The sequence below is a fragment of the Sceloporus occidentalis genome, unplaced genomic scaffold (assembly GCF_023333645.1).
Source record: "Sceloporus occidentalis isolate IW3139 unplaced genomic scaffold, rSceOcc1.0.p SCAF_2, whole genome shotgun sequence".
NCBI lineage: Eukaryota > Metazoa > Chordata > Lepidosauria > Squamata > Phrynosomatidae > Sceloporus > Sceloporus occidentalis.
Genome location: NW_028316982.1, coordinates 269,359,225 through 269,374,247, shown reverse-complemented (window position 1 = coordinate 269,374,247; position 15,023 = coordinate 269,359,225). Strand labels below are relative to the sequence as shown.

Here is a 15,023-nt window from a genome sequence, read left to right as displayed (position 1 = left end):
AAGTTACACTGTGGGTTTCATGGCTGAGGTGGGAATTGAACCCTGTGACTCCAGAGCCATAGTTCAGTGCTCAAATCATTACATCACACTGGCGTGCACTTCATCCATGCCTATGCCTATTTCATAGAATCATTGTTGTTAGATGGAGTCAACCACAACTCACGGCAACGTTGCATATGAGACATCTCCAAGCCCCGCTATCCTCTGCTGCTCTGCTAGGCTCTTGTAGATTCAGGCCTATGACTTCCCTAATTGAGTCCATCCATCTGGAATGTGGCCTTCCTCTCTTTCTACTGCCTTCTACCTTTCCTAGCATTATTGTCTGACCAATGTTTGATCCAAGGTATGAATCATAGAATTGGATTCATAGAATTTAAGAGTTGTAAAAAGTCCCAAGAGCCATCCAGTCCAACTGGCTTCTGCCATGCAGGAAGACTCCACCAAAGCACTCACCACAGATGGCTATCCAGCCTAGTTTTAAAATCTTTTAAACCTCTCTTTAAAAAAAAAGAGATGCAACTTTTTGTTTCAGTTTGTTCTGTAAACTGAAATATGTAGGAGTAGCCACGCTGACTATTAAAGAAAACCATTGTTCAGAACACACATTAGTGATATTTTTATTAGGCCAGTGAGAAGGCACAAACAAACTTGCATTAGCTTTCTCTGGCTTCTTCATCAGGCAAAGATAGAGTTTGTTCCTCCCAGTTTCTCTCTCTGTGTGCGGAGAGGTGAAGACTGATATTTTTCCTGCACGAACACACTCACAGTAAAATCCAAAACCACAAGACGGAAACCTGTAAGCTTATGACTTCAGCAACATCATTTTGTTTCCCCCACATGATTTTTCTACCCTCTTTACCTGAAGAAGAAACCAATGAGCTTTGAAAGCTAGCATAACATTTTTATACTTTCTATTTGATGTAATAAAGTAATAATCACAGTGTACTTTCAGTATGAATTTTGTAAACTGATCAAGGAGAGCTCTGGCTTAAGCATGGGCTGAAGGCACAATTTTAATTGATCCGGCTGGGAATTAAGGATTCACTTAACATTTGATCCTGCTTTATTCATGATGTACATGTTGCAAAAGGGAATTTTAAAAAGTCTTTTCCTTCTAATGGTCTGATGAATTACTGAAATATAAATCATCTTATCTGTCCTTTAGAATCTGGAGAAATATCTCCATTGAGATTTTGATAACATGACAAATGTGTCCAAATGTAATTGAGCAATTCATTGGATATTTTTATTGTTTTGTGAAATCTTTGTGATATCTGGAAACTTATCAAGGTTTCCTGAGTGAAAAGAAAATAGCAGAACAGTCTTTCTTAGAAGACCACTAGCCCACCAAAGGCCCTTTACAAAATGTAGCTTCATATGATGAATACTGGATGAGTTTTACTCACAGTCTCTCTTATCTGGTGCCCAAATACAGATTTCAGTTACTGCAGTGGCAATGATACTTGCTGTTTCCAATTCCAGAATTCATTTCTATTGGAGGCAGGAAGAAATAGGGTTGAGTGTTTTATGTTAAATCTTAAAATCTAGACTATCCTTGCTCCCTTCTTGCCTTTAATTTTTGTATTAATCCAACAATATATGGGATTCTTCTTGTCTTCTTTTTTGTTTCCCAGACTCCGGATGAATACTATCTCATTTGGATAACGGCTGATCTCATTTCATTTATTATAATCGCAGGAGTGTTTATATTCCAAAAGTAAGTACTGTTGGCCAATGTTTTTTGTAATGCTGTTGTCTGTTGCCATTTCCTGACTCTGGAGATGCTTCTGAGAGATACAGAATGTTCTCCCAAAGCTTTTAAAATCAGGGCTGCTATTTATGTTACAGGAGCAATTTGTTGCTACCCCCATGGCACCATCTTTCACCACCCGGGTACCACACGCATAAACAAATTACATAGGTGGATCAAGAAGAACCGCAATAGTTTATTTATTGACACATTTATATTTTGTTTCATAGTCATCTTATTAGTTACATTTATAGTCTTCCTTATTCTCCAGTGAGTTTAAAGGGCATATGTGGCTATTCTCCTCCTTACTTTAACCCTTACAATAACCTTGTGAGATAGGGCAAGCTGAGAGGGAGAGGGAGTATATATCAAAGTCATCCAGCCAGTTTCATGTCGCAATAGCAAGTTTGAACGTGATCTTCCAAATCTCAGTCCAGCACTATAACCACTACTCCACACTGTCTCTCAATTCCTGTCGCTCTTTGTACGTAATTTAGTTCCTCCCTACTGTGATTTGCCACAACGGAAGAGAGGCATGGGAGAAAACCCCAAGTGGTGTTTGTGTCCAACAGCCATTCTATTGCCTATAACATAATTAACAGCCCTGATTGAGTCCCATACTTATAGGAGGTTTGCTCTAAAATTGTTGGAACAGGAGGAGGCCAGAATCTCTTGCCTAAGATATCCTCATTTTGGAATTTTCTCATGTGTCAAAAAGGGTTCTCAGACTGATTCTTTCTCCCTTATCTGTCAGCTTTTTACATGCAGGGAACTGTTTGATCCAAGATGGTTTCCAAGTCACAGACACCCTGCAACGCACACACACACACACACACACACACACACCTCTTATCCCATATGCTCTCTGAGGCAGTACAGAGCAATGGGAATATAGCTGCGTGCCTCCCTGAGCCACATGGGCTTGGTTTGGAGAACGGTCCATTCTGGGTTGGGATTGGAGAGTGTAAAGTATGATGAAGAATTAAACCAAAGTGCAGGTGAAGGCTAAGGAAAAATTTAGGGGTGGTAATAGATAACATATAATACAGGTAGAATTCAAAGACCTAGCTATGTTAGCCTGCAAAACCAGTATGCAAAGGGATCTTGTAGCATCTTTGAGACTAACTGAAAGTAAGAAGCTGGTAGCATGAGCTTTCATAGACATGAGTCTGCTTCCTAATATGCGTCATCATCATTATCATTATTATTATTATTATTATTATTATTATTATGGGACTCGCGGTGTCTTACAACATTAAAAAAACCATACAGTTAAAAGCATACAAAAATAGTATATTAAAATAGAATTAAATTACTACAATAATTAAAACAAATTCATTGCTAAAATCAAGTTTAAAGTGCTTAAAATACATTAAAACAATATAACAACACTCCATCACATGCTTCACATATGAATGAAGTGGAGGGTCCAGGGGAAGATCTATATAAGCAGCCAAGAGAGCCCTCATGAGGCTGGCGGTTAGCTAGTGTTGTAATGTGCTACAGTGTGAGACAATGGTTTCCTGGCACACTACACACATTACAACCCTAGCTAACCCCTCAGCCTCATGAGGTCTCTCTCGGCTAGCTGATCACATCTCCTTTCTGGTTCTCAAACTACATGCCAACACTCCTTTCTCCACTCATATGGTTATCTATTCACCTTAGCTTTAGGCAACGTCCTTCCTCCTGCCTTGTCCCCCAAGGCAAAGAAATGTCCACAACCATAAGTTTTGCATTCCTGTTACACACAGGTTGACCGGACGAACCCAAAGGGTGCTCAACAATGGCACCTTTTCATCCTGGAGAGAAGTGACCAGTGGGGTCCCACAGGGCTCTGTCCTTGGCCCAGTACTGTTCAACATCTTTATCAATGACTTGGAGGAAAAAATTGGGGGAATACTTATCAAATTTGCAGATGACACCAAATTAGGAGGAATAGTTAATACTCCAGAGGACAGGATCAAAATTCAAAATGACCTGAATAGACTAGAAAGCTGGGCCACAGCTAACAAAATGAACTTGAACAGGGAGAAATGTAAGGTACTGCACTTAGGGCGAAAAAATGAAATGCACAGATATAGGATGGGGGACACCTGGCTTAAGGAGACAACATGTGAAAGGGATCTAGGAGTCCAAATAGACCACAAGTTGAACATGAGTCAACAGTGCGATGCGGCAGCTAACAAGGCCAATGTGATTTTAGGCTGCATCAGTAGAAGTATAGTGTCTAGATCAAGGGAAGTAATAGTGCCACTCTATTCTGCTCTGGTCAGGCCCCACCTGGAATATTGTGTCCAGTTCTGGGCACCACAATTCAAAAAGGACATTGAGAAACTGGAGCGTGTCCAAAGGAGGGCGACTAAAATGGTGAAAGTTCTGGAAACCTTGCCCTATGAGGAACGACTCAGGGAGCTGGGGATGTTTAGCCTGGAGAAAAGAAGGTTAAGGGGTGATATGATAGCTCTGTTTAAATATTTGAAGGGATGTCATATTGAGGAGGGAGCAAGCTTGTTTTCTGCTGCTCCAGAGACTAGGACCAGGATCAATGGATGCAAGCTACAGGAGAAGAGATTCCACCTCAACATTAGGAAGAACTTCCTAACAGTAAGGGCTGTTTGACAGTGGAACAAACTCCCTCGGAGTGTAGTGGAGTCTCCCTCCTTGGAGGTCTTCAAACAGAGGCTGGATGGCCATCTGTCGGGGATGCTTTGATTTGGATTTCCTGCATGGCAGGGGGTTGGACTGGATGGCCCTTGTGTTCTCTTCCAACTCTAGGATTCTATGGTTCTATGACAGAGACTGCTTGTGTAGATCTATCCCTGGATCCTCCACTTCAAGCATCTTAGCAAGTAGACTCAAGTCTATGAAAGTTTGTGCTACCAGCTTCTTTCTTTCAGGGAGTCTTAAAGGTGCTACAGGATCCCTTTGCACACACAATACAGGATTAGCCAGAGCAGTGCCTAAGTTTTAAAGGCCAGTGCTGGTTTCCCATCACTGTTGAAGGCCTGAGACGTTACAATAGAGCCTCCAGTTAGCTTTGGAGAACTTACCATGGTGGAATCCAGGGCTCCAAGTCTGGCAGAATTGGTAAAAGATTAGAAAGAACTAAAGTCATCACAATCAAAAATTTAGCCAGCTGCTGGGTTTTCCAAATGGGAGATTTTCTGGGAAAGGTTATAAAGAATGATAGGCCAAAAATCCCAACTAAAAAATCTTCCCAAAAAATCTATTGGAAATTTTTGTTGCCAAAAGACTGCAGCTTCTGCACCTCTCAACTAGCCAAGAGACGCCGGGTGGATGCGATATAACCTAGAGGTCTCCTGTTTCTAATCCTTTACCCAAAATGAATGTTTAAAAAATCTGGGTTAAGTTAAACCAATAGAAAAGAATATCAAGGAAGATGGAAGGCGATAAGGAAGGGGAGAGAAATAATATGTAAGATTATTCAATACTTCAAGCAGATAGCTTTAAACAAAAACCCAGAGGGGGCATTAATTGTTTTTAAATGACAGGTTAGACTGAGTCAAGTTAAATATGAAGAAGAATTTGAAACCTGTTTGCTCTATTGCCTAGCAAATTCAAGTAACTTCCTTGTGTTAATTTAAAAGGAAATTTTAGGCGAATAATGTTGGGGATGTTAGAAGTTGGGGTAGGGCAATGGTAGCAGGTGTCCTCCATGTCAGTGGAGCAGTGAATCCACTCCAGGTTTTACCCTACTCTTGAGGTATCGAAGATGTTAAAACCTATCCATTGCCCCCCAAAACCCTCCAACACCTTGGATAGCTCCTTTAACCTTTGGAGCAAAATATAGAATGGATTCACTGCCCCACTGATATGGGAGCCACTACTGTCAAAAGGTAGGTAGGTTTGAAGGAACTGGATCCATTGCAGGACATACCAGGCCTTGGTCCCCTACATGCAAAAATGGAGGCCATAATCATTCAGAGAAGATTATAAGGGATTATAAGGCATTATCACCGTGGCCAAGAAATGGGGAAGATATAGTCACCCCCCTCCATCTTTTCCCCTGGTTAGGTTCCTCTGTCTTTCTACATTAATAGCTACAATTTTGTTTGAATTATTTGGAAGCCTTGCTCCTTGGGGAAGGATGGACCAAAAGATGACTGCAAAGGAGGAATCTCTCTTTTCCTCAATGCCTTGACTATTTTTTCTTACTGCTCTGACGTTTGTTGCATGTTCCTCTTCCTTTCTCTCTCTCTCTCTCTTTCTCTCTCTTTTCTCTCTGCTGCTGCATTTTGGCATCTTTACAGCTATCACATGATCAGGTAATTTCTGATGCCTCCTTCCTCATCTCACCTTTTGTCTTTACTTTTTTTACTTTTTCTTTTCATTTTAAGCATTGCTGCAAATTTGGGTTAAAGTGGGACATTTTTCTGGAAGCCATTTTAAGGGGGGGAAATCTACTGACAGTCTAAGCAAAAAGGCAGTGTAGTGTGCAAAATGTGGTTGTGAGTAGTTATCTGCATAACAGAGGCTGCATCTACTGCAGAAATGGTCCACTTTGTCACCACTTTAACTGCCATGGCTCAATGGTATGGATTACTGGGATTTGTAGTGATATATTTAGCCTTCTCTGTATGAGAGACTTAGTGCCACAACAAACTACAACTATAGGATGGAACCATGACAGCCCAAGCAATGCCAAACTGCATTGATTCTGCAGTGTGGCAGTAGCCAGAGATTCCTCAACTACCCTAGTGCATACTGAAGGCCAAACTACGGGTGAAATGTGCAGGATTTTATTTTTTAGTGCGGAATGCATACCATGGAGGACTTGATCATTAATGGGAGCACAGCAGTTATGGGTGTCAACATAAGCTTCACTCCTGAGAAAAATGTCAAAACTGCTATTCGCTTTGGATAGAATTAGCATCTTGGAACTTGAAAAACTTAGCATTTTTTATTACAAAACCCAATATCCTTTAGCCAGAATGACAGTTAGCCCCATTGGTCTGAGGATTCTGGGAACTGTAATTGTTTTTTTTAAAGGTTAACTTCTCAAGCTCTAGGATTTCCTCCCAATGCAAATAGCAGCTTCAGAGGAGAATTGTGTTTTACGACCAAAACAGGGGAGCATAACAATGAAAATCTTTGCTTATTTTATTATTACTTGCAAAAAAGAGGGAAAAGCCCAACAATCAAACATTTGCTCCTTGTTGAGTTATGAGTTCTTGTGCATTTTTGATTACTTTTTCTGTTTTGTGACTTTTTTTTGGCAAAGATTTCATTTACACAAAAAATAGTGGATTGTGCATAAAAAGCATTTTTGTGTGTGAGAGCATTCTTTTTTCTGCAATAGTATTCAGGGTTTTTTTTTCCTCACACAAAATTAATGCACAAAACATTCAAAAATAGAGAAAACATGAAGGAAAAAAATGTAAATGTAAATATCAACAGCATATGACTTTTTCCCCCCCGAAGGAGTGTCTTTATATGTCGAGACACTTTTCCTTTTCTTGGTATGGATGAGAAAATTTGTGAAAATTCTTTACAACCCTTTGTAGGGGAAATGTTTGAATTTCATGTCCATACCTGGTGAGGGTGCATTGAACCCTTTCCCCCGTTGATAGAATCACAGGCCAGTTAAGTTCATAAATCTTTCCATTCAGTAGCCAGATCCCTGCTTTGCTTGTGGAAGGTTCCAGGTTCAATTCCCACTATCTCCATTTAAAAGGCTCTCATGGGATAAATGATAGGAAATGTCCCTCCATACCTACTGCTCAGGTTATACAGTACCATGCTGGACGGACCAATTTTATACACATGCACCCAGAATTTTGTTAAATGGTTAGAAAGAAGTCTTGCTTTGAGACAAGCTTAGAGGGTGTGAATTTGAAATGCAGGATGAAAACCAAATGCTTCAAGACGCTTCACAGTACATTTAACAGGTTTTTATTCACCATGGAAAAAGTGCTTCTACATCACCCAGAAAGTGGGAAACTGATGTGCCAGTCGCCATGTGAGATTCCACTTGGTGACACACACACACACTGGGGAATCCATAATTGGCTCCAGCTTTGTTGTATGCATGGCAAAATAAAGTGTGTGTGTGTGTGTGTGTCCAGGAGAGAGAGAGAGATTTCTGGGGTTTGCTTCCTTTTCCTTCCTTATTCTCAACATGGAATGGTTTCCCATGAAGGAAGCACAAACTGGAGTGTGAAGCACTTTTTTTGCTTGGAATTTTGCTTTCCACTATTCCACCATTTAGAAGGCCAGGAGGATAGGTAGAGTCTCCAGCTGATGCCATCTACCTTCTTTCACCTCATCTAAGCTGCTTCTGCACACATCTGTGCTTTATCAGCCAATGTACCATCATCACCCTCTATCTTTCCTACTGTTATTACATGAAGAGAAAACCTTTTTTGGCTTTTCTGTGGCTATTTCCTCCACCGGATGGTGATGGGTTAATGCATACATTTCCTCCCTCGAGTCTCTTTAACATAATATTATCATTTGCGAAGGGATGGGTGCCCAGCACCTCAGCTTAGACCCATGGTTCGCAAACATTGGTTCTCCAAGTGTTTTGGATCTCAGCTCCCAGAAGCCCCAACCAACTTGGCCAACTGTCAGGAATTCTGGGAGCTGAAGTCCAGATCATCCAAACCATCTGGAGGACCAAAGTCTGGAAGAAACTGGCCTAGACCATTGTCTGTGCAGCAGACTCTTCCTGGTGGAAGCTGGACACTTTCACAGCAGTGAGGGGGCAAATTCCATTATGGGTTTAGTCCAAATTTGAAATGAGTTATCTGAGGTGCTTAGAAGTGCTTTGCATTAGACTAAAACCCAAAGTGCATTCATAGTGCCAATATTATGGAAACCACTATCTGCCAAAGACTCCAACTACTCTTTTGGGGAATTGATGAGGATTAAGTAACAGAGCTGATATTAATAAACATGTTTTCCATTATCATGTATAAAGCAAGGTTATATTATGCACATGATCACTAGTGGGAGTGCTGCAGTTGGAAAAAAAAACTAGGAATGTGCATTATGGAATGCCCAGTACCTTTAAGGTGTTTATGTGTAATTGGTGTCTTTTCATATTAGGGCCTTGTACCTTAGTTTGTGTGTGGTTTTAATGTTTGTGTTTGATTTCTTGTGGAAGAGGAGGAGGGACCTTGGGTTTTGAACTTCAGGGATGAACTTGTCCTCCAGTGACCAAACTTCGGGATGCAGCCTGGTTTAAAGAAACGTTGCATCAATAAATCACATGAAGTTTAGAGGGGTTTTTTTAATCAAAGAAAGAAATATTCATTCTTGGAATGGGAGATAAAATGCAGGCTGCCTCTTTTGAGGTACTTTTTGCCATTTGTAGTTTTAAAATGTTAAAGTCATATCTTAAAAATACCAAATTTAGAAATACTTGCATATGGGGCCCCCCTCCCTCAGAAATGTTTTCTTTTGGAAAAGAACAAAACCACCTCTTTGTGATCATTTAGGCACCCTTATTAATCAGTTTTGTTATTGTGTGCCTTCAAGTCATTTCCGACTTACGGCAACCCTAAGGGTCATGGTCCAATATTCAAACCATCACACCACGCTGGCTCTCTTAATAATTGGTTTCAGATGTTAAATTAGCAGATTAAAGGGTTTGTGATGTGATTAATGAAGCATGAGCTTCTTACCTTGTTTGGACTCTTTAGAGAAGCAGATATGATAGCAAATCAAAGTCTGCCTCTTGCCTAAACCCACCTCCTCTTTTGAACTGATTGGATAAGCTGATGGTGTTAGTTTGCCATCTTCTTTCCAAGTCATTTTAGGGTAGAATCAAAACACAGGGAAATTGCATTTGTGGACTATTACTCCCAGAACAGTCCAAAAATGTCATTTTCCAAAACTGTAGGTAGAATGCTGAATATACTTTTCCTCATCTTGCTTTGTTTAATAGAGTGTAAATTAAGTCAGTCTCCCTATTGGAACAAGACCCTTGTTTACCTTGGGTTTTCCTGCTTCCCGAAAGCATGTTATGGACCCTTCTGGTCCTCCTTGGCAAGTTTCTTCAGAGGGGAATTTGCCATTGCCATCCTCTGAGGCTCAGAGCATATGACTTGCCCAAGGTCACCAAGTGAGTTTATATGGTTGAACCAGGATTTGGACCCCGGTCTCCAGAGTCATGTACTATACCTTTTGAAGCTTTGAGGGTGCGCAGATTCCCTATTAAAGGTCTTAATATGTATGCCAAAGTGTGGATCATGTGGCCCTGCAGTTGCTGTACTGCAACTCCCACCACTCCTTACCATTGGCTGTTCTAGGTCAGCCTCCTGGGAGCTGCAATTTAGTCACATCTGGAGGGCTGCAAGATTCCCACCCGTGGAAATGAATTTAAAATGTCCTAAAACCATGCGTGGGTGCGGATTTGCGAACAGCCAGTTAGGCCCTCACAGGCTGCAGTAAGCAGTCATGTTTTTCACTTGGCACCAGAATGACAGCAGTGTTGGCACCAGTTTGGCCTGTAAAGAGGAGGATATTCCATGACTGGGCTGCCCACTGTGGAAAATGCAGAATAAACACAGGAAGAAGTGCCAGAATCTTCCCTCACCGCCACTTCCCATCAAAACTCTGACCATGTGGAAAGAGGGTTGGGCACATTGGAGGGGCCAGTCTTTTACATTCTCCTCCTCCGTTGCAGGTGGCGCATGGGAAGCATCCGCACATACAATCCTGAGCAGATCATGCTCAGCGCCGCTGTCCGAAGGTCCAGCCGAGACGTCAACATCATGAAAGAGAAACTCATCTTTTCAGGTAAGATGTCTCAATGTCTCTGACCTCCTGGATTCCTGGGGGGAGTGTAACTGGATTTCAAACCCACCATGCCATTGTCTTTATGTACAATATAACCTCCATATCTGTGGAACCGATACAAACAGTTTCACTTACCTGCATCCAAAAAAGTTCTCTCTAGGCAATTTCTAAATCCTTCAATGTGACTCAATGCTTCTACTGGAAACTGACCATACAGTTTTGTTGGCGGACCTAGGATTCCTAGAGAGGTACTATTTCTAGGCATTTTCTAGGTCCTCCATCAGGATTGTATGGTATGCCTCCACCAGAAGTCAATAGGTTTTGCTATTATCCATGGTTTTGGATTTCCATGGTAAGTCCAGGAATGTGTCATCCATGGATACAAGGGTTGTACCATATTTTGTTTCTTATCTGGCTTTTCTTGTTCTGCTCTTTTGGTGCATCTGTTTCTTTTCTTGTCTGTGTCCGCATGTGTTAAAATGGATAGCATCTGTGTCACAAGCAACAGAAGAGCCTAGCGATGCCATAAAGACTAATAAACCTATAATGTCATAACCTTTTGTCATGCATCTGATGGGGCTGCCAATCACTCCTTCTCAGCCAGACCTATCCCACCCTTGAGAAGATAAAGTGTAAATCAAGGAAGAGGAAAGCAGTGAATTCTGCTGCTCGATCTCCTTGTTGGATCCATCGAAATCCAACTTAGTCCAATCAGGAGGCCTTGCTTCATTAAAAGAAATGCATTCATTGAAAGATCTTGCTTCATTAAAAGAAATGCATTTTTGTCTTACATTCTGACAACCAAGTTGCTGGACAGAATGAGTCCATCCATCACTCATGGACTCTAACACAGTATCCTGAAAGTTGCACAGTCAAATCATGGATAAAGTAACTTCCCATCAAATTAGCAAACATCCCTAGCAGATGTTTTGGTTATCTTTCCAGACCAGGTGTTCAACTGGCCACCTACAGACACTTTTCATGTAAACAAGCCAATCCCCGTCCCTTGCTATCGGAAAGACTCTAACACTTACTTGTCAGGAAAGGCTGAGATATATATACTCGACTATAAGTCAACCTCACATATAAGTTCGGGATAAGTCTTGGGGCCAAAATTATGGATTTTGTTATGACCTGTGGATAAGTCGAGGGTAAAACTTAGGAGCATGTTACAAAGGATCTATTCTAAAAGATGAAGCAAAGGAAAACAATGCCAAAACAGAACTGCCCAACTTTGGGCTGAAGCCTGGTTTAAAGAAATGTTGAATAGACATATGAATAAGGATATATTGAGGTTAGATGGGCATCTTTCAGGAGTGCTTTAGCTGCATAATTCTTCATAACAAGGGGTTGGATTAGATGACCCTTGTGATCCCTTCCAGTTCTTAAACTGCTATGATTATGCAAAGTAATTCCTCCTCCCCACAGGGACGTAGCCGGGAAGGGGGGGGGTTCTTGGGGTCCGGAACCCCCCCCCCCCTTCCATTAGAAAAATGAATGGTGTGGGCTGCTGTGCCGCCGCACCCAAGCCCCATTATAAAGGTGATACTTAGTCTGGAACCCCCCCCCCCCCTTACTAAAATCCTAGCTACATCCCTGCTCCCCATGAAAACCACAGCAGCTTTACAAGAATTAAATTTAGTTGTAGCGTCGATTGTAAAAGGAAACAAATAGAAATATAGGATGGTTTTGTGTTTCTTAAGGAAAGAAATGTTGGTCCATCATGGTTTCTTCCCTGCTGCACCTCCCACATCAGAAGCATGAGTGTTTTGAAACTGTGTCTTGCAGGTTCTAGCCATTAGGTGGCACCAAGGCCATGGCCATTTTGTTTTCTTAAGCCTGCAAGGTAAGAATGCCGGTTTGTAGAAGCTTTCACACATAGCGGTGGAGGGTCCCAGGAAGCCCTGCACATTTCAGGCTCTTGGTGGATTTTGGCTTGCTTAACTGCTCAAGAATGTCTTCACTAACTCCATACTCCTTATCACCTCTTCTCTGTGCTGCCTATGCTAGGTTGTCCCACTTTTTCATTCACTGCCATTGTAAGCCTTTTGTCCGATGGGTTCTGGATGATTATCGTCCTCTATTTAAAGCTGGCCAGAATCCAAGATTCTGTTTTTAAGTCCCAGAAGAACACAAGCCACCCAAGGTGACCAGACAGCCTCCTTTTCCAGGACATGGCCTTTTCCAGGACATTTCAACTTTCTGTCCCGGAAAAAGTTCAAAATGTCCTCTATTTTGGGCATCACTAAGAAGCATGAATTTACATTTATGTTAGTGTTTTTAGTTTTTATTTGATCATATCCTACATTTTTCTTGATTGCCCTACATTTTGCGGTGCCTCATCCTCCTTTGTGTTTAGGACATTTAGGCCTGTTACAGACTGCCAAAATAAAGCTGCTTCAGGTCTCTTTGGAGGTATGCTGTTTAAATGATGCATGCACCCAAAGAATCCGGAAGCTGCACCAAAGCTGCCCTCCGGTGCTTAGGAATGGAGTGTGGCTTTGGCGCGACCTCCGGACTCTTAGGACCCATGTGTCACTTAAATAGCATACTTCCAAACAGACCCGAAGCAGCTTTATTTGGGCAGTCTGTAACAGGCCTTAGTCACCTTTCAAGAGAGCCTTGTGGGACTCTTTCCTGTGCTTTGTCGCCACCTGGTGTTTGAGAATAACCATTACACTGCGGTGGACCCCATATTTTGCACACAAAAATCTTAGCATTAGCCCCAAGTGTCACTGGACAAAGGTTTTCAGATAGCAGGGCTGGGAAATTCTCAGCCAAAGATCTCAAAGAACCAACTGTTATAAATGGCATTATTGTGTCTAATACAATTCACTGTATATTTTTCTGGTTGGTTAATACACACACACCTCTTTTTGACTACTTCGTTCAAATGTAGGGATTCAACACAAGCTTGTGTGGGAATGAAAGCACTTCAGCATCCTCCCCTTCCCTCCCAATTTTTTTTTAGAAAACACAAAGTCACAGGTCTCTTCAATTGTTAATATTTCCCCCCTGCTTTATCTCTTGCATTGCAACCTGTCTGGATGTACTAAACTACATAAAATGCTCTTGTAATCTGGATTTTAATCTTCAAGTTTGCATACAGTGGAATCAATGTGATATGGTGATGGAATGTGGATAAACATCAGCTGTTGCGTGCATGTCTACTAGGCATCGTGAACAATGGGATTTGCACATTGCTTGTTCAGTGTGTTTAGTCTCCAAGGAGAAAATCCATTAATGTTATCATGCTCTGCCTATACTTCCCAATATTATCTGGCTACTAGTTGAGTAATAAGTAAATCCCCATGGATGGGTATTTGGGCATGATAATTTAATAATTAATCAATTACCTTTCTCTCAGTAAGGGTCTCAAGCTGGGTTATGGCATAAGCTTAAACCAATGTACAATTAAAACAATATGTGGTGCAAAGTTTTGAAAAGCCTTATTCTATATCAAAATACCTAAAAGAGTTGTAAAATACCTTTAAAATATTATTTGTGGGGAAATCAGATTAATGATATACAAATATGTATACATGAAAATATATTTCTGCACATTCTCCAAAGTGAATGTACAAAAGAGCCAATGTTTGTGCATATTATCCAGCTGACCCAGATTAATTGTAGCAGATATTAACATAAATTCTTACAGATAAATTCTAACATATGATTAACTGAGGTGGAGGGAGTATGATTTATTTTGTTTGATTTCCTATGCTTTAACAGCATCCTCCCCCCCCCTTTTTTTTTTTTCCTCTTCAGAAATCAACAGTGGAGGAGAAATGGCGGATGAGCTTTCGCTTTGCTCTGAGAATGGCTATGCCAATGAGGTTGTTACGCCCATGGATCACCGAGAAGTGAAACTCCGCATTGACTGAGGGTGCTGGGTGGACAGGGACTAGTGGTCTCCATAAACCTACCCCGAAATCCCCCCACCCCTTGGTGCAAACGGCTCTTCCATGCACTGTCTGGGACTGGACTCCCTTCCACCAAACTCTTAATGCAATGGACTTTGTGAGGGTGGCCTGGTGCCTCTCCAGAAACTGAAGCTGGACTGGGTTTCTTCAGAACACTTTTTTCTTTTGTAAATACATCCCCTTTTTTGTGCCCCTTTTCTTGCATGGGAGGGTGAGGGAGGGTGAGGAGCAGGCCTGTTTATGAGGAGAAAACTAGCGACCTGATGTGGTGCCACCTGGCAGGGCCAGCTAGGAGTCTCAGGCATCGTGGCAAGCTGGTCGTGGAACAAACCCCATTGTCTTCCCTCCTCCTCTCCCTGGTGCAGCGATTCTTTAGCTGAACTTATTTAAATATGGATGTTGTGAAATTCTTGTGATGTGTCATTATTATGAATATGAGGTTAAAGGCTTTCATGGCCAGCATCCATCCTTTCTTGTGGGTTTTTCTGGCAATGTGTCCATGTTTTAGAAGAGTTTATTCCTGACGTTCTGCCTGCATCTGTGGCTGGCATCTTCTTCATCTTCTCTGAAGATACCAGCCACAG

The 15,023-nt window shown here is 41.6% G+C and overlaps 1 protein-coding gene across 5 annotated transcripts in view; it reads left to right on the top strand.

Moving 5' to 3' along the window:
* LOC149320150 (glycerophosphodiester phosphodiesterase 2-like) overlaps positions 1-14,846 on the top strand; it is a 196,262-nt gene extending 181,416 nt beyond the window's left edge. For 3 of the 5 annotated variants that reach the window (XM_089513022.1, XM_089513024.1, XM_089513023.1), the window contains 4 exons: positions 1,635-1,717; positions 6,025-6,039; positions 10,404-10,516; positions 14,285-14,846. In XM_089513022.1, the coding sequence (XP_089369148.1) occupies positions 1,635-1,717; positions 6,025-6,039; positions 10,404-10,516; positions 14,285-14,400 (327 nt within the window). In that variant the 3' untranslated portion in view covers positions 14,401-14,846. Of the gene's footprint in view, positions 1-1,634; positions 1,718-6,024; positions 6,040-10,403; positions 10,517-12,304; positions 12,363-14,284 lie in introns of those variants that run through there. The other 2 variants (XM_089513026.1, XM_089513025.1) reach the window with 2 other exon arrangements.
* Positions 14,847-15,023: the final 177 nt, after the last annotated feature.